Source organism: Myxine glutinosa, chromosome 5 (genome assembly GCF_964187855.1).
Source record: "Myxine glutinosa chromosome 5, kmMyxGlut1.1, whole genome shotgun sequence".
In the NCBI taxonomy this organism is placed as follows: domain Eukaryota; kingdom Metazoa; phylum Chordata; class Myxini; order Myxiniformes; family Myxinidae; genus Myxine; species Myxine glutinosa.
This window is the reverse complement of record NC_136265.1, coordinates 24,448,826-24,468,814: the sequence shown is the minus strand read 5'-3', so window position 1 is coordinate 24,468,814 and position 19,989 is coordinate 24,448,826. Positions and strand designations below refer to the sequence as shown.

The 19,989-nt window shown below is 46.0% G+C and overlaps 1 protein-coding gene across 2 annotated transcripts; it reads right to left on the bottom strand.

Moving 5' to 3' along the window:
* Positions 1-241: 241 nt before the first annotated feature.
* LOC137427832 (uncharacterized) lies at positions 242-19,497 on the bottom strand. 2 transcript variants are annotated; one of them, XM_078777720.1, is made up of 4 exons: positions 19,352-19,497; positions 18,487-19,182; positions 11,949-12,056; positions 242-2,869 (listed from the first exon to the last, which is right to left on the bottom strand). In XM_078777720.1, exons 2-4 carry the CDS (start codon positions 18,644-18,646, stop codon positions 1,437-1,439), a joined length of 1,701 nt encoding a protein of 566 aa, XP_078633846.1. In that variant the 5' UTR covers positions 18,647-19,182; positions 19,352-19,497; the 3' UTR covers positions 242-1,436. The 2 variants fall into 2 exon arrangements, with proteins under 2 accessions (XP_078633846.1, XP_078633847.1); XM_078777721.1 differs by having other exon boundaries at positions 19,374-19,482.
* Positions 19,498-19,989: the final 492 nt, after the last annotated feature.

Here is a 19,989-nt window from a genome sequence, read left to right as displayed (position 1 = left end):
AGCTGCTGAGGTAGTGCCATTCTCCAGGTGGCACAATCCTGGATGGTCACAACTCCAATGGCTCATTTTTCTCCGGAGCTGGTACTCATTTTGTCAACCTCGGAAGGATAACTGGCTGAGTTCACCCACCTGATGTTATTTATGACACAACAGAGGCTTGGGACCTTGAAAGCAGCCATCTTATCTGTTAAGCCACGAGCAGGCTCAATGAAATAATAAACTCGGCGACAATAAAAGAAAATCGCGTTTTAAAAAGATTTTTAATTCGTTTGCATCCGAAAAATTCACAGCATTTTGTTATTCAAAGAAAATTATTGTTGTTATCGAAACGAAACTGTTATAAAAAGATGAATTCGTAAACAAGCACAATAACTATAAGATAAACATTGTACAGATTTGTTGATATGGAAACATTTAAACGGAGTCAGTTCAACCAATGCATGAAATGATTGTTTATGTTGCACAAACAACCATTGCACAACAAACAGTTGTATTGGCTGATTTACAACTTTGATTTTGTTTCTTGGGGAGAAGTTTGTCCATCATTGGTTGTTCTGCATAAATATTCTTGGACTCTTGTCTTGTGTGTTCGATTTGGTGATCCTATTCCACCCCGAGGTGTTTTCACAATGTTTCATTTCTTTGTTCTTGCATAGTTCTTGACTTTTGTGTTATTGGTCATTATTTATTTTTATGTTAAGTTGGCAACATTTAACATTGTCCGAATTGCATTTCAATGTTTTCAGAGTACCGTTTTACCACTTTTACCTGTTCTGTTAGTTATTCATTGTTTGGAGTTAAACCTCTTCTGTCGTCCATAGACAGGAGGTTGTTGACTTTGTTTGTTAGGATGTCACCTCCAACTTCCTGTGGGAGGTTACACTGTGTTCATCTACTTGGCTGTCGATCGTCGTGTTTTGGGGGTCAGAGCCAAGCAGAACAGAGAGGGGACAGGGAGTGGGAGAAAGATCATCTCCCTGGAAGAGACTATCTTTCTATTGGGGTATCATCTCCATTTGGGTTTCAGAAGGAGGAACAGCGTCCTCCTAGGACTCAAAGTATTCACCTCCATTTTGGTACAGGACCACGTTTCAAGGACCAAGCTGTGAAGTTTCGCTCTTCTCAAAATTTTGCTCACTGATCTCCAGGCAGCCTCCAATTTGTGTTCGTTTGTTGCAATATTCCGCAATATGGTTTTAAAGGTCTCGGTGCGTTTCTTCTTCGAGTTCATGTTGCTCCACCTATCACTGTCACAACGTCTTGATGGGATGGTGATGTCATCGTGAGTACTATGTCTCGTTTTCAATTATTGCTTTTAGTTTGTAGTTTTCTGAATTTGTCAGACTGGGATATTTAACTTTTTGCAGATGTGCCAATGGATTACAGGTGTTTGGACAATTCTCTAAGATTTCGATTTTGGCGTTTCTCTTGTACCTTTATCCAGCATGGGTCACCATGTGTGCCTTGTAGGATGAATTATAGCTGAATGATTTATTGCACACACTGCACTTGTACAGTTTATCCCCAGGGTGGTTCCTCATGTGTGTCCGGAGGCTTGAGATGTGACGGTATGGTTTATTGCACACACTGCACTTATACGGCCTCACCCCAGTGTGGGTCCTCATATGTACGTGGTGGTTTGAGATTTCATTGAATGATTTACTGCACACATTGCACTTATACGGCCTCTCCCCGGTGTGCGTCCTCATATGTACGTGGTGGCTTGAGATTTGACTGAATGATTTACTGCACACATTGCACTTATACGGCCTCACCCCAGTGTGGGTCCTCATATGTACGTGGTGGTTTGAGATTTGATTGAATGATTTACTGCACACATTGCACTTATACGGCCTCACCCCAGTGTGGGTCCTCATATGTACGTTGTGGTTTGAGATTTGATTGAATGATTTACTGCACACATTGCACTTATACGGCCTCTCCCCGGTGTGGGTCCTCATGTGTACCCGGCGCTGTGCGATGTCACTGAATGTTCTATTGCACACATTGCACTTGTGTGGCTTCTCAACAGTGTGGATGTTTGTGTGTATTCCCATGTGTCGCTGGCAGTTCGAGATGCTTTGGAATCTTCTATTGCACACACTGCACTTATATGGCTTCTCAACAGTGTGTGTCCGCATGTGTACCTTGCGGCCCGAGGTCTGACTGAACGATTTACTGCAGAAGCTACAATGAAATGGTTTCTCCCCAGTATGAGTCCTCATGTGTGCCTGGTAAGCCGAGATCTGAGTGAATGATTTTTTGCAAATTGAGCACGTGTGCGGCCTTTCTCCTGTGTGTATTCTCATGTGTTTCTGGCGGTTCTGATTCAATGTAAATGATTTATTACACACACTGCATTGAAATGGCTTTTCTCCAGTATGGCCCCTCATGTGTACATTCCAGTTGGAAGGGTGTCCAAATGATTTACTACAAAAAAGGCACTCGTACGGCTTCTCCCCAGTATGTGTCCGCACATGTGTCTGCCAGTTTGAATGACTTGCAAATGATTTAGTGCAGTCAGTGCACTTATACGGCTTCTCACCAGTGTGTGTCCGTATGTGTTTCAGGAGCTCTGACTTAAACTTAAATGGTTTGTTGCACGTCGTGCACTCGTGACATTTCCCAACAGTACGTCTCCTCCAGCGAATCTTCTTGCTGGAATCTTTCTGAGATGTCTTGCATTCTGTGCCATTGTCTGTCTTTTCACAAGTGTCAATATCCATGTTCACCTGGTCATGACTCAAATTATTTTTGTAATCCATGAACTTCATTAAGTAACTCTTCCGCTGTTGCGGCAAAGATCTCTCGTTGGAGGTGTGAACATTCTTGGTAAAGGAAAACGTACTAAAGGTCGTTGTTGATCCCTCTAAAGATCATTCACAGAAAAAAAAGTCGGTAGAGGTATCAGAGGGATATAAAAACAGCATCAACATAATGATATGGATCTCAAAGAGAGAGGAAAGAGGAAATTACAAAGCTCTCTTGGCAATCAATTTACATTTGTGAATGAGACAATTACATAAAGGTGTACCAGTGGGGAAAGAGGTAGAGAAACAGAGAATTAATGAAAAGTTCACACAAACATTAACAAGTGACTTCCGCTTCCGGTCTTGCCGGCGAGGTTTCGTTTATTCGCAGCTGTCCAAACTCTCCATCAAAATCGAAGTTAAGTAATTGTTCCCATTTGTATTTTCGTTATAACTGTATTTATTTTATGGTGTGTGTACGTATAGTGTGTCCGGAGGGAGATTCTCGGTGTAAATCTTTCATACCTGTATAGAAAATCGTGTTAATTCGTGTCGTGTCTTTTGAGGCCTTGTGCAGTGTCCAACATTGAGGCTTTGTTTTTCTCTCAGCGGTCCGTCGTTTGTGCTCCAATAACTTTCGTTCTCCGTTTTTCCCAGTCTTTTCACCCCATAGCCTACTTCTTTGTTTAAAATCTCAACTAAAAAAAAAACAATAAAACAAAAAAACATTTCCTTCTTTGTTCTTATTCGTTGATCTTATTCGTTTGTTCATTCTTCGACCACGTGTTTCTCCCCCATTTCCCCAGATAGTTTTCACTGTTAAAAGTTAAAATGTTTAAACCTTCCCCTCAAGTTCTGTATTCTGTCAAATATTACAACACCTATTTTTTCTTCTTCTTTAAAAGGCTGCTTTCGACTTGCTCACCAAATCTATTCATCCCAAAAAAAAAATTCCATCTCTTACAGTGCCTCTTTTCTACATTCCCTAAACTCTCCTGCACTCCATCCTCCCTCCAGCGTCCTTAAACGTATTTTTGACTCGAAGGTCACAAGTAACTCATTTTGCAATAAATGTTCGTTGCCCATTAATCGTACACCTTCTAAAATCCAATCTCACCCCTCCGAACCCAACGTCGGCCTCTGTTCCCCTTATCGAGGGGGGATTAGTCCCCTCGTTTATGACTGACCGACGTGGTCCCTGACGCTGTACAGCGACCTCCGGAAAGGCCGGTGGCACAGCCCCGTTCGTACCGCGGACAGATGTTAATTGCCGAGCGGTTTTAAGCAACCGCGGCACGAACTATTAACAATGACTAGACCCGATTCCTGAACGTTGGCCAAATCGTGCCACAGGTATTCAATTTGGAAAAGACAAAGACAAAGGATGTAAGGGAAAGAAAGGCAAGGTAGGAAGAACAAATCTAATTTATTATTATTATTTACAAATCATCAAAAGAAACCAAGGAAGAAGGAAGGATAATAAAATAATGCAGAAAGAGGGACGGACCAGAAGGACACAGTGAAACTCTAGCTTAACTAAACAGGCTTAACTTATACCCCAGGACAAGACACACAGAACAAACTCACGTACACAGAAGGATGGAATGGCAGGGATGAAGGACTGGAAGGAGGGTCCCGGCAGATGGTAGGCATCAAGGTCCAGCTTCGAGCGCGCGCTCCGATCCACGATTTGGGGTCGAGGTGAAAACCCGGCAAACACAGCTCCGCTTCGGGCTGGCAGCGAGGAGCCGGCAGCTCCACGTATTCGGTTTCACACCGGCAGCTGTCTCACGCGTCCTCCGCCTCCTGCGCTCGACCTCACTGTTCCTCCTCCACTGCACTGAACAACTCCACTCAGCTCTCTCCCGGTGGACTGCCGACTCTCTGACGCATCTGAACTCATCTGCCGCATCACTCTAAAAATGCTTGCGCGGGCGCTTTTATAACGCGCTTTTAGATCAACCCGCGCCACGCCCGTGATGGTATTTCCCCAGCCCTGGTTGGCTGGCCAGGGCTCGCTGGCTCCACCCTTTTGATGACGATGGGCGGGCAACACCCGTGATTTGGCTCCTCCCCCTTCTTCTCCGAGATTACCTCGTGGCTAATGGAGTCTTGCGGCGATGGAAAACCACTCGCACCGCTGGGATGAAAATGAAAGGGGACCTAGCTTATTTGACTTCGGTGCAATGGAGTATCAATTAATGGAAGACACAGCCTTAATCTAATACACATAATAAGGAGATAACTACTGAACAAGGAGGAAATCTATGATTGGCTACGTGTGGTATATGGAATAACTAATGGGAACGACCTTTGACCTTTATACACAACAAATGGAGGAAGGAGGGTGATATTTTACAACACAAAAAAAAAAACCATTCTCAAATCCATAACAGTATTTTTGACTCGAAGGTCACAAGTAACTCATTTTGCAATAAATGTTCGTTGCCCATTAATCGTACACCTTCTAAAATCCAATCTCACCCCTCCCCTCCAAATCTTCCCCATCACCCCTCCTCTCCAAATCTTCCCCATCACCCATCCCTTTCAAATCTTCCCCCTTGCCCCTCCCCTCCTAAACTCCCCCCACACCCCTCCTCTCCTAGACTCCCCCTCGCCCCTCCCCTCCTAGACCCCCCCCCCCCTCAGCCCTCCCCTCCAAATCTCCCCCATATCCCATCCCTTTCAAATCCCTCCCCTTGTCCCTTCCATCCTAAACTCCCCCCTAACCCATCCCCTCATAAACTCCCCCCTCACCCCTCCCATTCAAATCTCCCCACCCTCATTTCTTCTCCATTTCTCGCCTCTCACCCCTCCTCCTCAAAGCGTCCTCCCTGCTTCTTCCCCCTTCCAACTCTCACCTCCATCTCCCCCAACCTTCTGCCTCGCTCTCCCCCTCCTCAAATAACACCTCATTGTGCCTCACCCAATCACCATCAAACCTTTTGTCCGCCCCATCCTTCCCTTTCTCCGAGCTATTCTGAAATCTCTGACACACCTTCAACAGCTCTCCCTACCTCTTCCACCTCTTCCACATCTTACCCTACCCCTCCTCCCCCCCTGTCCTGTATCCGATACTCCCCCCTTCGTCTTCATTAATGGTATGGACCTCAAACATCCGGGGCCTTCGTTCAAACTTAACTGATCTCTCCATACAGGTTGCTTCTGACCAACAAGACGTGATCTGCTTTACAGAAACTTTCCTCCTTCATGATGTCTCTGATTCCTTAGTATCTCCCCCGGGTTACTCCCTCCTCCGGTATGATAGACCTGAGCCTCGTCCTGGAGGTGGGGTTGCCATCTTTATCAAAAACTCTCTTCCTCACTCGCCCTGCACTGCACTCTCTCTACCTCACCCCCAGGAATACCTCTGGCTACGGCTTCCCCTTCGCTCCCACCTCTTGTTCATATGTGTGTTGTACCTTCCACCAAACAGTGATGACTCCATCTTCATCTCGCTGTCTGATAATATGGACCAACTTCTATCTACTCATCCCCAACTCTCTCTTCCTCATATGTGGTGATTCCAATTGTCACCATGCCAGTTGGCTGGGTGTGGGTACCTCTCTCACCAGCCATGGCTCCTCAGCAAAGGACTTCTGCGACTCACTGGGACTGACACAATCTGTCAATTTCCCGACCCGGATCTCAGTCAACGGAGCATCTTCTCTTCTGGACTTGGTTATGACTAACTTCCCTGAAAATGTCTGCTGCTCTTCTTCTGCTCCAATCGGCTCATGTGCTTGTTAAAGTGGACATCTCTCTTACCATTCTCAAGGAGCCTGCTCAGCGTCGACGAGTCTGGCATTTCACTCAGGCCAACTGGCACGGTCTTCAAGCAGCCATCAATCATCAGGACTGGTCTCCCATCTCGACCACCTCTGACATCAACTCATCCTGGGAATTCTTCCAAAGTAAATTGCTCTCTCATGCACAGATTTATCCCATCTCGTCTTCAGTTGTAATACCCTTCCTCCCATCCATGGTACACGGAATCTTGAGGTGAGGCTGTTGCCCAGAAACAACTTGCCTTCGTCTCCTGGAAAGCAAATCCAACGGAAGAAAATCTCATTTCCTTTCACAAAGCCCGAAACAAGTGTGTGTCCACCCTCAGGAGAGCCAGGAAACAATATCTCTCCGTTCTCAAGACCGAACTGTCTTATCTGTCTCCCTCTTCCAAATCCTGGTGGCGTCTGGTCAAATCTGTTTCTGGTGTTTGTTCGCCCTCCATCCCCTCCCTTACCTCAAATGGAGACACAGCTGACTCCGCACATGAAAAAGCTGAATGCCTCAACTCTGTGTTTGCCTCTAAATCTTGTGTCCCAAACCCATCCCTCTCTGTACCCACCGTACCCAGTCGTACCCAGATGCTCCTGGACTCCATGTCCTTTCCTCCTGACAAGGTGGAAAAGTTTCTGTCAACCCTCGACTCTGATTCTGCAACTGGACCTGACGGCATCAGCCCACAGGTCCTAAAATCCTGTTCCCTCCGCTCTTTCACTCCCTCTCTCCGTTCTCTTCACCCTCACTTTTGCTCAAGGTCAACTTCCATCTGCTTGGAAATCAGCCAACATCACCGCTTTACACAAAAAGGTGCAAAAACAGATCCTAGCAACTACAGACCAATCAGCCTTCTCCCAATTATCAGCAAAGTCATGGAATCCATCATTGCTTCGGATATGAAATCTTTCCTCTTCTCCAATGGCTTGATCTCTGATCATCAATTTGGTTTCAGACCAGGTCACTCTACTCTGGACATGCTGCTCTGCTGTCTCAACAATGGATGGAGGTCCTCAATGCCAAACAAGAAATTAGAGCCGTCTCCCTCGACATATCACGTGCCTTCGATACGGTCTGGCACCCCGCTCTGCTCACCAAACTCTCCTCCTTTGGTATCCATGGAAATCTCCACACATGGCTGGCGGACTTCCTCTCTAGTCGTAGTCAACGTGTGGCCCTGAATGGGCTTCTCTCATCTCCTCTTCCTGTTCAGGCTAGAGTTCCCCAAGGCAGTGTTCTGGGCCCTGTGCTTTTTCTGGTCTTCATCAATGATCTCTCTGACTCTCTTGAAAATCCTCTCCATCTCTTTGCTAATGACTCTACTCTCTGTCGCTCCATTCCCTCATCCCTCAGATCGGCAGTCTGCAGCCTCCTCACTCTCTGCAGACCTGGACAAAATCACAGACTGGGCAAACAAGTGGAACATGTCTTTCAATCCTGACATATCTCACACTCTTACGATGTCTCTCCGAAAAGACCGACTGGACAACCCTCCCATCTACTTTCTGAATAATCCTCTCCAAGAAGTTGTCACTCAAGCTTTTGGGTCTCACCATCTGCCATGATCTTTCCTGGGAAAACCACATTTCCAAGCTGGCCTCCAAAGCAACTGGGCATCCTCCGTCGTGCGAAGTCCTTCCTTGGCACACCTGAGCTCCTCACCACATACAAGGCTTTCATCCGCAGCTCAATGGAGTACTGCTCTCCCCTCTGGGCTGGTGCTCCTGCCTCACGTCTAGCTCGTCTTCACGCTGTTGAAACCAAAGCGTTCAGCATCATTGGAATCTCCCGCGATGATGCTATCTCCGAGGGCCTTTCACTTACTCACTGCAGGCAGGTTGGTGGTCTTTGTCTTCTACCGACTCCACTCCGGCCTTGCTCCCCCAGCTCTCTCTGTGCTCTGTCCCCCAAATATTCCTTCAGGTCGCACAAGATCTGCCTGCAACCCAACGCCTCTGGAACAAACTCCCCCACTCTCTTCAATCCCACTTCTCCCTCCAGGTCTTTAAAACAGCTGTTCACCACCATCTCTTGTCTTCCCCAATCCAAAACCTTGATCTTTTCTACCCCCGCTAATTTCACCACAAATCCACTTTTTTGAAATACCAACTGCTTTCCTGGAAGTCCTTGGTGTCCTTGCGTTTTATAACTATCCTGCCTCCCCCCAAGCCCTCTCGCTCCCACACGTCTCCCGATGTCCCTGCTCTCAAATGTTGTGTATGTGTGCTTCCTCCCCTTCTCTCCCCATCTTGTCTGCCGCTCCCCTTTTTATATACTTTGTTTGCTTGTTTGTTTGATAAATGTTAGTTCCTCTTCCGGGCATGAATCCAAACTGCATTTCGTCTCTCTTCACTTTCTTCCTTATCCTCCTCTCCAACACCCTTTCCAATACCTTCATTCCATGCTCCAATAACTTTATCGCTCGGTACGAGCCACACTCCAGAGGGTCACCTTTCCCCTTGTATAGAGGGACGAGGGTACTCAGTTCCCAATCCACTGGAATGCGGCCTTCTTTCACCACCAGATTACAGATCTCTGTCATTCTCTTCACACCCCAACTTCCTGATGCCTTCAACATTTCTCCCACAACTTCCGTCGGCCCTCACGCCTTTCTACTCTTCATTGCTTTTATTGCTTCCTCAACTTCCTTCTCAGTTATCTTCTCTGCTGTTCCTAAAACTGGGTTACTCTCTATGTTGCCATCCCATTCATTCTCTGTATTCAACAGCATTTCCATATATCTTTTCCATCTTCCTTTAATTCCATCTGGGTCGACAACGATTTGTCCCACTTCATCCTTCAAGCAACTCACCCCCATCACATCACACCTCTCTTTTGCTTTCTGCTTTGCAATCCTAAATACTGCTCTCTGACCCTCTTCCGAATCCATGCGTTCTCTGAACATTTTCCTGCATGCCTCCTGCGCCTTTGCTACCTCTTTCTTTGCAGCCTTCTTGGCTGCCTTATAACTTTCATGCTCTGCCTTCTGCCACTCCTTGAACTTCTTCCTCTTCTCTTCAATCCTCTTTCCAACTTCATCATCCCACCACCATGTTTCCGAGTGCCTCGGTGGTCCTTTTGTCCATCCACATACCTCACCAACGGCTCCCAACAGACTAGCTTTCATTGACATCCAACCACTTTCAAGCTCAACCACATCATCCTCTACCCTACTCAGCCTCTCTTTTAATGCCTCCCTTACTGTCACCTCTTTCAACCTCCACACCTTCATTCTCGGTTGGTACTTCACCCGCCGAGTGGTAAAACTAAATTCCGATATGGAGCGCTCCCACACACAGAACCAAACACAGACAAAAGGGATGAAAGAACTGGAAAATAAATTATGTGTTTGTGTGTGCTTCGCTCTGATCACTGGTGAGGTCTCGTCAGGGTCTGCGAATGGGTCCGGCCGGTGTTGCGAGTGAAGCGCGCACGTTGGCGGGAACTAGGCCTCGTTGCGCCCGTTCAAACTGCAGTGCTCGTACTAGGCCTCGTCACGCTGCAGCGGTAAGCCGCACGTCGTTTCCGCCTGCAAAACTCTGCACGTCTCCTGGTGGCGTCTCTGAACACGGCCGGTCCAAGCACAATCGTCCCGAGGTCCAGAACGAAAACAGGCACAGGAGTGCGAGGGAGAAGAACAAGGGAACCAGAGGAGGGCAAGAGCAGGGCAAGAGAGGAGGGCAAGAGGAAAGATGTCGGTCCGAGAGTTATTCTAACGTCCGGTTGTGATATCAGCGCTTCTCCACCAATCATCCCGCAGGCCACCACTGCCTTGTACAGCTCTCTGCCTAGCAGTGCAATTGGGTAAGCGTGGCACGAATGACAACCGCTTGAATCGGGTTTAGTACCTGCTAACGGCCCGGATCGCGGCTCGCTTCACTCGGCGTGTCCACTAACGCCGTGGTTTGGGTGGGGTTATTTTCCTTGCTTCACGGCCGGTGTTAGTACTTAGGTAATCGGACTAATTCGACCAACAACCCTATTTAACACCGACCGGAAGGAACGTGATAGCCCCGGGGTCGCGTCGGCCAGTAAAAGGACAAGAGGATTAATCCCCCCTTAATAAGGGGAAGGCCGACGTTTTGGAGATCCGCAACAATATATATATATATATATATACACACACACAAACATATACATATACACGTGTATATGTTTACCTCCACCATCGAAGGTGGATGGAAATTATATTTTCACCCCTGTCTGTTTGTCTGTGAACAGGATATCTCAAAATGCTGTGGACGGATTCAGAAGAAATTTGGTGGAGATGTTGGGTGTGTGACAGGGACGAAATTATTAGATTCCGGTGAATATCCGGATATGGATCTGGGTCCGATAATTTTTCATCTGAATCTTCACCATTGATAGATAGGGGGAAAAAAAACGATGTATAGCACGATATCTCAAAAAGTTGTGAACGGATTTGGATGGAACTTGGAGAGGCTGGGTGTGTGACAAGTTTGAATCGATTTGACTTTATTGAGGATCCGAAACTGGATCTGGATATCCGAATTATTATTTTTTTAAGCGATTCTTCACCCATGAGTTAAAACCGATATATAGCACAATATCTCAAAAGGTTGGGGACCGATTATGACAAAACTTGGTGGATGAGTTGGTTAAATGTCGAGAACAAGTCGATTCGATGTTGGTTCAGGTATGGATCTGGATCAGATCCCATGTGATACAAAACAAACTGTTGAATCTGGCGGAGGTGCCAATGTACGCCGCATCTTGCAGTGTTGTGTACATTCAAGTGTTCCTTTGACAGACGTTTCTCAATCGATGTGTCGGACACGTGGATTCTTCGATTGTGTGACGCACCTAATGGTTTTGTTGGACTCGCAGCGTCTCTTTCCTGCGAATGAGTTGCACAAATTGTGCATGTTGTTCTCTGACTCACCAGTCGCCACGTTCTCACACGACATTCCGTTGCTTCCTTCACCAGTCATTGCTCCCAGTCCTTTTTTTGTTTTACCCCGCGCTGGCAAAGTGAAAAGCAATTGGTACATATCCCTCCGTCTGTCTTAGTAATTTATGATGAAGGAACAACTTATTTAAATTGAATGTTATATTTTAAACACAAATTGGAACATGAACAGGAAGATAAGTTTGCTGTTTTACCATACTTTGGCTCTGAATTTATCACTACCGCACATGTGCAGAGAGGAGTGAGATCATTTGTTTACCCGATCTGCATACCTGGTAGTTAAACAACCTTTCCCGTGTCTTTTTTCTCAAGACTACGTGGGGTAAACTGTTCGATGAACTCTCTAGTAGTCTAGTATCACCTGTACCTGTACCATAGAAGACCTTAAATTTAGAATTGTCACTGATGGGTTCTTTGCTAGTAATGGAATAAAATATGGAAATAATCCAAAGAACTCTTCTGAACTTCACAAGCCTCACCATACTCACTTTGTGCAGAGCGAGAAACTTCACTCAGGTCTTCCTTCACCTGGATGCCATTTGAAGTACGATGAGCGTTACCAGAGAGACATCCAGCTTCTGTTGGACCCATTTTACCTGCACAATATCAAATGTTAGCGCAGAGCATGACCTTGATGATCTAATACAGGTGGTGTTCAGCATTTAGATCCAATTATTGTTACATGGGAACTGTATCAAATTAAACAACGCTGTGTAAAAACATTGGACATTATGGAGGTGGACATGCACAGACACTGACCGTCGTATTATACAGAGCACATCTCTTGGGGGTTGTGTTGTTGTTTGTGGGGCGTGGAGGGGGTTTGGACAGGTGCATAATCGAGTGTGAAATAACAAGAAAGAGTTATAAATTATATTATCTAGTAAACAATGTTTTTCACATCAATCTTTATTGTGAGAATTTTTTTTTAATGACTACAGTCGATGACCCCCTGCAGAAAATAGGGCAAAATGGAGAAGATTGTCATGGGGACCGCAAGGCTAACCCCCGCTCTAGCAGGGAAAATGGCCTTAAAATGCCTGTTGTTGTTGTTGTTGTTGTTGACTAGTGTGAACTTTTGCAAAATTAGGTCATTCTGACATAGTAGCGGCCATGTTGGATTTTTTTTTTTTTTTTTTTACATTGTCGCATAACGTTTTATCTGTAGGTACACTTCAGAAAATTTCTTAAGGAACACCAAAAACATACAAGATTTCTACCCCCACCCCAAATATGTCTAACAAAACGTATAAGTATAACGTGTAAGTATAACAAAACGACAAACTGATTCCGTGTCTTAATTGGGCCAAAGACACCACTAAATGTGCAATGAAGACCTCACACCATAGTTTTTCTGATTCAGGAAACCCGAGCAATTTACAATTTGTATGGTGCCAGCAATTTTTAAAAATAGTGCCGTGGGGTCAAAGGCTATTTCCCCACAGCTTTTGAGAAGATTTTAAAATAAATTAACTGTATTTGAGGCAAAACCCCCCTTTTTCAGCCTCTTATCGGATGTGGATCTGGATGGGGAGCACAGCCCCATGAGACCTTTATGCTCTGATGTACCGTACCAAATTTGGTCCATGTCGGTCAGGTGCTAATAAATGTTTCCATTCAAACCACCGTGTGAACACACCAATAGCGCTTCTTGTTATTCTTGTCTTCAGACACAGGAAGAGGCTTTTAAATTAGGCACCTTTGTGAACAAATTGATTGATTTATTATCTTTATATATAAAACACAGTTTATGTGTGTGTGTGTGTGTGTGTAATGTTACCGATAGACTCTTAAACGGAGAGGCTCACGAACTTGATATTTGGCACAAACATGGCCATTGAGCCTGGTACGAACATGGTCGACCTAAAAATTTATTTCATATTGTTTTTTAACCATATTTTTACCTTAGCGCATTTCAGCGAGGAATATTATGACCGGAATGGCAGAGCAGCGCGCTGATTCGCTCAGAGCGATCACGTGATGTTCCAACTTTGCCGCCATAATCTTACAGTTATGCGTTCGCACGTAATTCAGTTTTTTCACATTTCAGCGAGGAACATTGCCATTCACACCACATAGGTTTTTTTTTCTTTCATCTTTAGATCCATATTTTTAGCCATAATGTAGCGAACGTAGCGTAACGTAGCGTAGCTAACGTAGCGTTAGCATAACATAGCGATCCTTGCTCAGGATCTTCGTCAGGTTCGCGAGCGAGTTAGCCAAAACATAAAAGTGAAAATATATCGAATTTTTTATTCATATTTACCTCAGCGCATTTCAGCGAGGAACATTATACACGGAATCTCAGCTGGTCGCAGAGCAGCGCGCTGATTCGCTCAGAGCGATCACGTGATGTTCCAACTTTGCCGCCATAATCTCACAGTTATGCATTCGCACGTAATTCAGTTTTTTCACATTTCAGCGAGGAACATTGCCATTCACACCACATAGGTTTTTTTTCACTTTCATCTGATATTTGTGATTTATTTCAAACAAACTGTATTTCCCATCTACACGGCCATGTATTCCTATTAACGTTATGTAAAGTACATAAATTGTGTGGATTACATCATTTGTGGATGTGATCAATTGCCAGTAACCATCTGTATCCCTCCCCTCCCCTTCCCACCTCCCCCTCCCTCCCGCTCCCCCTCCCCTCCCCCTACACTTCCCCCTCCCTTCCCCCTCCACCCTACCCTCTCCCCTCCCCTCCCCCTCCCCTGCCCCTCCCTTTCCCCCCTACCCCTTCCTTTCTGCCCTACCCCTTCCCCACCCCCTCCCCCTCCCTTTCCCCATGCCCCTCCCTTTCCCCCCTACCCCTTCCTTTCTGCCCCACCCCTTCCCCATCCCCTCCCCCTCCCTTTCCCCCGTGCTCCTCCCTTTCCCCCTACCCCTTCCTTTCTGCCCTACCCCTTCCCCACCCCCCTCCCCACCCCCCCACTCCTCTCCCCCTCCCATCCCTCCCCCTCGCCCCCTCCTCCCCTCCCCCCTCTTCTCCCCTCCCCCCTCTTCTCCCCTCCCCCCCTCTTCTCCCCTCCCCATCCCCCCTCCTCCCCTCCCCCCCTCTTCTCCCCTCCCCCCTCTTCTCCCCTCCCCCCTCTTCTCCCCTCTTTTCCCCTCTCCCCCTCCCACCTCTTCTCCCCTCTCCCCCTCTTCTCCCCTCCCCCCCTCTTCTCCCCTCGTCCCCGTTCCCCTCCCCTCCCCCGCCCGGCAATGCCGGGTACTTCTGCTAGTCTACTATATAAGAGAGCCGTTGGTCTGTGTGTCGCCATTTTTCTCAAAGATAGCTGAACGGATCTTCGTCAAACTTTCAGAGGTTCATCAGTGAGTGCTGGGAATGTTTTCGGCAAAAAGAAAGTTTGAAAATTTTTCTTGTTTGTTTTTTTTGGCTTAAATTTTTTTTTGCTCTATAGTGCCTAAACCTTTTTGATTAATGACAGTTATTTACAAGTACATGTTCACACAAATAAATACAAAACAATCACCAGACATTTGAACACAAATAATAAAACAATTCCGAAGTGGTCAAAGTTGGTGGGAAGGCTTCTTCTTCTTCCTGAACGTCATCATACTTAACTCAGAAACGTGATGAACGCCACATTCAGCAGCAGATATTCAATGAAAAGGTAAAATGATGATTTGACATTTGTGATGGATTCTGATTTGGATGTAATTGCTTTTCCATTATATTTGCCCTCATTTCAAATATGTTAATGTTTATTTTTCGCTTGAGCAACGCCGGCTACTCCAGCTATAAACACTTTCATACTTTACTCAGGGTACAAATACAAATACAAATTTGTCTCGGGGGTAACATTGGCTATGTGGCCACGGCCTCATGCGGGGGTGTGGGGGACCGGGAGAAGGGCGTAAATTATCTATGTAAATGTGTATCGTGTTGTGCCACCTGGTGATGGTGGCAGAGTGCATAACAATTTCCTTTTTTTACTTGTGCAACACTGAGGTTATGAAGCACTCTTTGCATGGTACATTTTTCCTCCTTCCCTCCCCACCTCTTCCCCCAAAACAGAGGGGCCTGTCAAAGCCCCCCTCCAGCACCCCAGAATATGTTTTTGTAGTATATGTCCCCCCCCCCCCCCCCCCCCCCCCCCCCCCCCCGGGTACTCCTGCTAGTTGCCAAAACAACCAAACAAGCCGCCAAACAATCACAATCCAACCAAACAATCACATTCAACATGATACTACCTTTCCAATGGTACCATTTTTATTATTCAATGACAGCATAAACCCTTTAGTTGGAGAAACGTGGCTCCTTTTATATATGGATTATAGAATAGACATTTATCCGAATTCCGAGTTGAACTGGGATCAGGCAAATTTTTGGCCAAAATTACCGAGATGGATCCAAAATGAGTTAATGAGATCCAAAATGAGAGAGAGCGCTGACAGCTTCTTGCTCAGACTTCGACCATACAGAGCTTGAGAGAGAGATCGGGGATCCGGGCCGGGTTTTATAGCCCACCAGAATGTTCCAAGGGCCTCCCCTGGCCGCCGTTGCTGGCCACTCCCCTTTAGCTCCCATTGGCTGCTGTTGTTGGCCACTCCCCTTTAGCTCCCATTGGCTGTTTGCTGCTTGCCAGCCACTCCCTCCGGCTCCTCCCTCGGGCCTCCTCGACTTGCTCTAGGCCCAGCACATGGCATTCCAGGCCCAATGAGGCCTTCCGTTACTTACCTGTCTCAACACATACGAACACTGGGAAGGAGACTATACTTAACATTTAATAACAAATAACTGAACTAAAGCAAGGCGACATGTTATGGTGCAACTAACTAAAGGGGGGTTGCCTTTATTCTTAAAGCCATTACAATATTATTTATTTGTAATATTGGTGATATTATTTATTTGTAATTTATTTGTAATATTGGTGATATTATTTATTTGTAATATTGGTGATATTATTTATTTGTAATATTGGTGATATTATTTATTTGTAATTTATTTGTAATATTGGTGATATTATTTATACTAGGGCATGCCCGTACTATATATAAGCTAGGACGTGCCCGTACGTGGGTGCCCGTTCCTTGCAAAAAAAAAAAAACTGCAAAAAAAAAAAAAACTGCAAAAAAAAAACAATGGTTTGGTCCATTCGCAACGACCACAGAACCCCCCCCCCCCCTCTATTTACATGAATGGTTTGGTCCATTCGCAAAGCCAAAGCGAACGACCACAGAACCCCCCCCCTCTATTTACATGAATGGTTTGGTCCATTCGCAAAGCCAAAGCGAACGACCACAGAACCCCCCCCCCCCCCTCTATTTACATGAATGGTTTGGTCCATTCGCAACGGCAAAGCGAACGGCGAACGGCTAAATCGCCATAGCTCGGTAAGTACTTGTCCGATTAATTTCAAACCTTGAAAAGGCACATCCTCGGGTCCCCAGCAATATACCTGGCAAGTTTCAAGTATATCGGACCGGTAGTTGTCGAGAAACAGCGGTCACAGACAAACGTACAGACGTACAGACGTACAAACGTACAAACGTACAAACGTACAGAGATTACTGGAATTATAGATAGACTAGGGCATGCCCGTACTATATATAAGCTAGGACGTGCCCGTACGTGGGTGCCCGTTCCTTGCAAAAAAAAAAAAACTGCAAAAAAAAAAAAAACTGCAAAAAAAAAACAATGGTTTGGTCCATTCGCAACGACCACAGAACCCCCCCCCCTCTATTTACATGAATGGTTTGGTCCATTCGCAAAGCCAAAGCGAACGACCACAGAACCCCCCCCCCTCTATTTACATGAATGGTTTGGTCCATTCGCAAAGCCAAAGCGAACGACCACAGAACCCCCCCCCCCCCCCCCTCTATTTACATGAATGGTTTGGTCCATTCGCAACGGCAAAGCGAACGGCGAACGGCTAAATCGCCATAGCTCGGTAAGTACTTGTCCGATTAATTTCAAACCTTGAAAAGGCACATCCTCGGGTCCCCAGCAATATACCTGGCAAGTTTCAAGTATATCGGACCGGTAGTTGTCGAGAAACAGCGGTCACAGACAAACGTACAGACGTACAGACGTACAGACGTACAAACGTACAAACGTACAGAGATTACTGGAATTATAGATAGATGTAATTTATTTGTAATCTAAAAAGGTCCATGTGATGTGAAGCTCAAAATGCTCAAGGGTCCAAGCTGGTTTAGTGGGTCGAAAGCATCTTATGGGTCTTTGGGGTTTTAAGGGTCCTTGTGGTCTTTAATGGTTTTCAGGGTATTTGTGTCTTCAAGGTCCTCTGTGTCTTTTGGGTCTTCGGGATATTGAAGGGTCCTTTGGGTCCTCAGGGTCTTTGGGATATTTTGAGTCCTCAAGGTATTTTGGGTCTTTTGGTTCCTCTGGGTCGTTAAGGGTCTTTGATGGTCTTTGGGGTCTTTTGGCTTCTCTGGATCTTTAAGAGTATTTGGGGTCTTTAAAAGTCCTTTGGGTCTTAGGGAGTTTTGTGGTCATTTAGGTCTTCACAGTCTTTTGGGTCCTCTGGATTTTCAGGGTTTTTAAGGGTCTTCTGGTCCTTCGGGATCTTGGTGGTCTTAAGGGTCTTGGGGAACTTAAAGGGTCTTCAAAGGTCTAAGCTCTAAGTCCGAAGGGGTCAAAAGGTATTTTCCAACAGTACGTAATTAATAGACATTTCGTCACCCAGCTAACCGCGTTATGTTTGGTCACTATTTAATTGAAATTAAACATTATTCAGCCAATCACCGTCGCCAATTCAGGTTGAGATAATATGTCATTAGGAATAGACACCTGTAATTTGAAAGCTAAATGTTCAACGCCAACGGTTTATGAAATATCGAGTATGTAAAAGCACATGGACGGATGATCGGTCGGTCGGTGTTCAGTCTAACAACACTTGTCCGACCTTGTCGGAGGGGCGGGTAGGGGACACCTACCTGCAGCTTCCGTGGAGAACTTACTTCACAGAAGCAACCTCCATGTGTACGTCATAAATAGATGTGCACTCACGAAATTATTACCTGTACACGAGATCAATGTACCTGTACCTGTTAGCACGTCGGGCTCGTCCCCCCCTTCACGAAGGTCCTGAACGTCCAAGATCCTGAAGCCCCAGATCCAAGCAGCCCCTCCTGGACCCCCTCCGTCTCCTCCATGAGAACCCGACGAGCTCGGATCGTGGGCGCAGTTTAGGAGTTCTCGGTCCATGATCCGGACCTCGGTCTTCACCTCTTGGGTCGCCGAACCACGTGGTTCGAATCACCGGAAGTAACAAACAGGTTTTCCCTTCTTGTGATTGCTCGGGATCGGATCAAGATCAAACCCACGATTCCTGTTTCAGATTTTCACTTTAAATTGAGGAAAAAAAACTTTCCGATATAGAGAAGGTCAAAGGGAGATTGGATAACTTCAGCTGACGCGATACACCCAGGTCACGGGCTCACGGTGTTGAAGCAGAAGAAATATCCACACGGAATTCCAACGGAAGTTGTTAGTGACGTCAGCAATTTGTGTGCCGCCGCCATGTTGGAGGACGAAGAAAGAAAACAACAAAAGAGACGTCCATTCACGATCGCTTGAGTTATTATTACCTCTGCAGGTTATGTGTACGGATTCGGAGGAACCTCAGTGGACAGGTTGAGTGGGACAAGGAAGAATTGGATCGACTTTGGTGAAGATCCAGATCCGGATACCAGATTCTTGTCTTGATCACGTGGTGATGATCTCGGACACGATCGGATAGGCTAAGAAGGATAAAAAGAACCTTTATGTTACGATCGTGGATCGGCTACCTCACAATGATGAAGAATCACGTAAAAATTAAATAATTCTAGTATCAGAATCCATAATTAGATCTTCACCAAAATCGAATTGTCCACGTCAGACACACAACCTGTCCACTGTAGTGGTTACCTTATGCACATGTCGCGGTTACCTTGTTCACTTATCCGCATGTGACGGTTACCATTACGATGGGTTTGTTCTAGCCCACGCACACGGGCGTTTGGTTGTGTCGTCGTGACGCACGCGCGGCTGTTGGAGCCACGCCCTCCGAAGAGGGTTTTTGGTTTTACATAAGCCGTTACGACTTCCGTTCGCGAGCAGTTGCTGGAGATTTCTGTACAATAAACAACCTTTTGTACCCAACGAAATGGCCTCTTCTTATCGTCTTCGGCAACCGCTAAACCACCAAGTTTCGTCCAAATCCATCCACAACGTTTTGAGATATCCTGCGATGTGTCGTTTTTGTCCATATCTCCCAATGGTGAAGAATCACTTTAAAAATTCTATTGGTCGGATCCAAATCCGGATCGTCACCAAAATCTAATCATTCCGTCCTTGTCACATACACTACATCTCCGCCAAATTTCGTCCGAATCCGTCCACAACTTTGAGATATTTTGTTCACAGAGACAAACAGGAAGACGTCACGCAGAGCACGATACTTGCAAAACCCACCCTTCACCCCCAAAAAGATTGCCATGGATACATCAAATTGTCAATTTCATTAAGATTAAAATTGATGGCGTTAATCAAAGCTCGGGTCAATC

What these genes read in the sequence shown, in the direction of transcription:
- LOC137427832 (XM_078777720.1), bottom strand. Translation starts at nt 18,646, where the DNA reads ATGGACCGAGAACTCCTAAACTGCGCCCACGATCCGAGCTCGTCGGGT. An exon ending in CGAGCCCGACGTGCTAACAG is followed by an intron (nt 12,057 to 18,486) that starts GTACAGGTACAT and finishes GATATTGTGCAG; the next exon opens with GTAAAATGGGTCCAACAGAA. An exon ending in AGTTTCTCGCTCTGCACAAA is followed by an intron (nt 2,870 to 11,948) that starts GTGAGTATGGTG and finishes AATGATCTTTAG; the next exon opens with AGGGATCAACAACGACCTTT.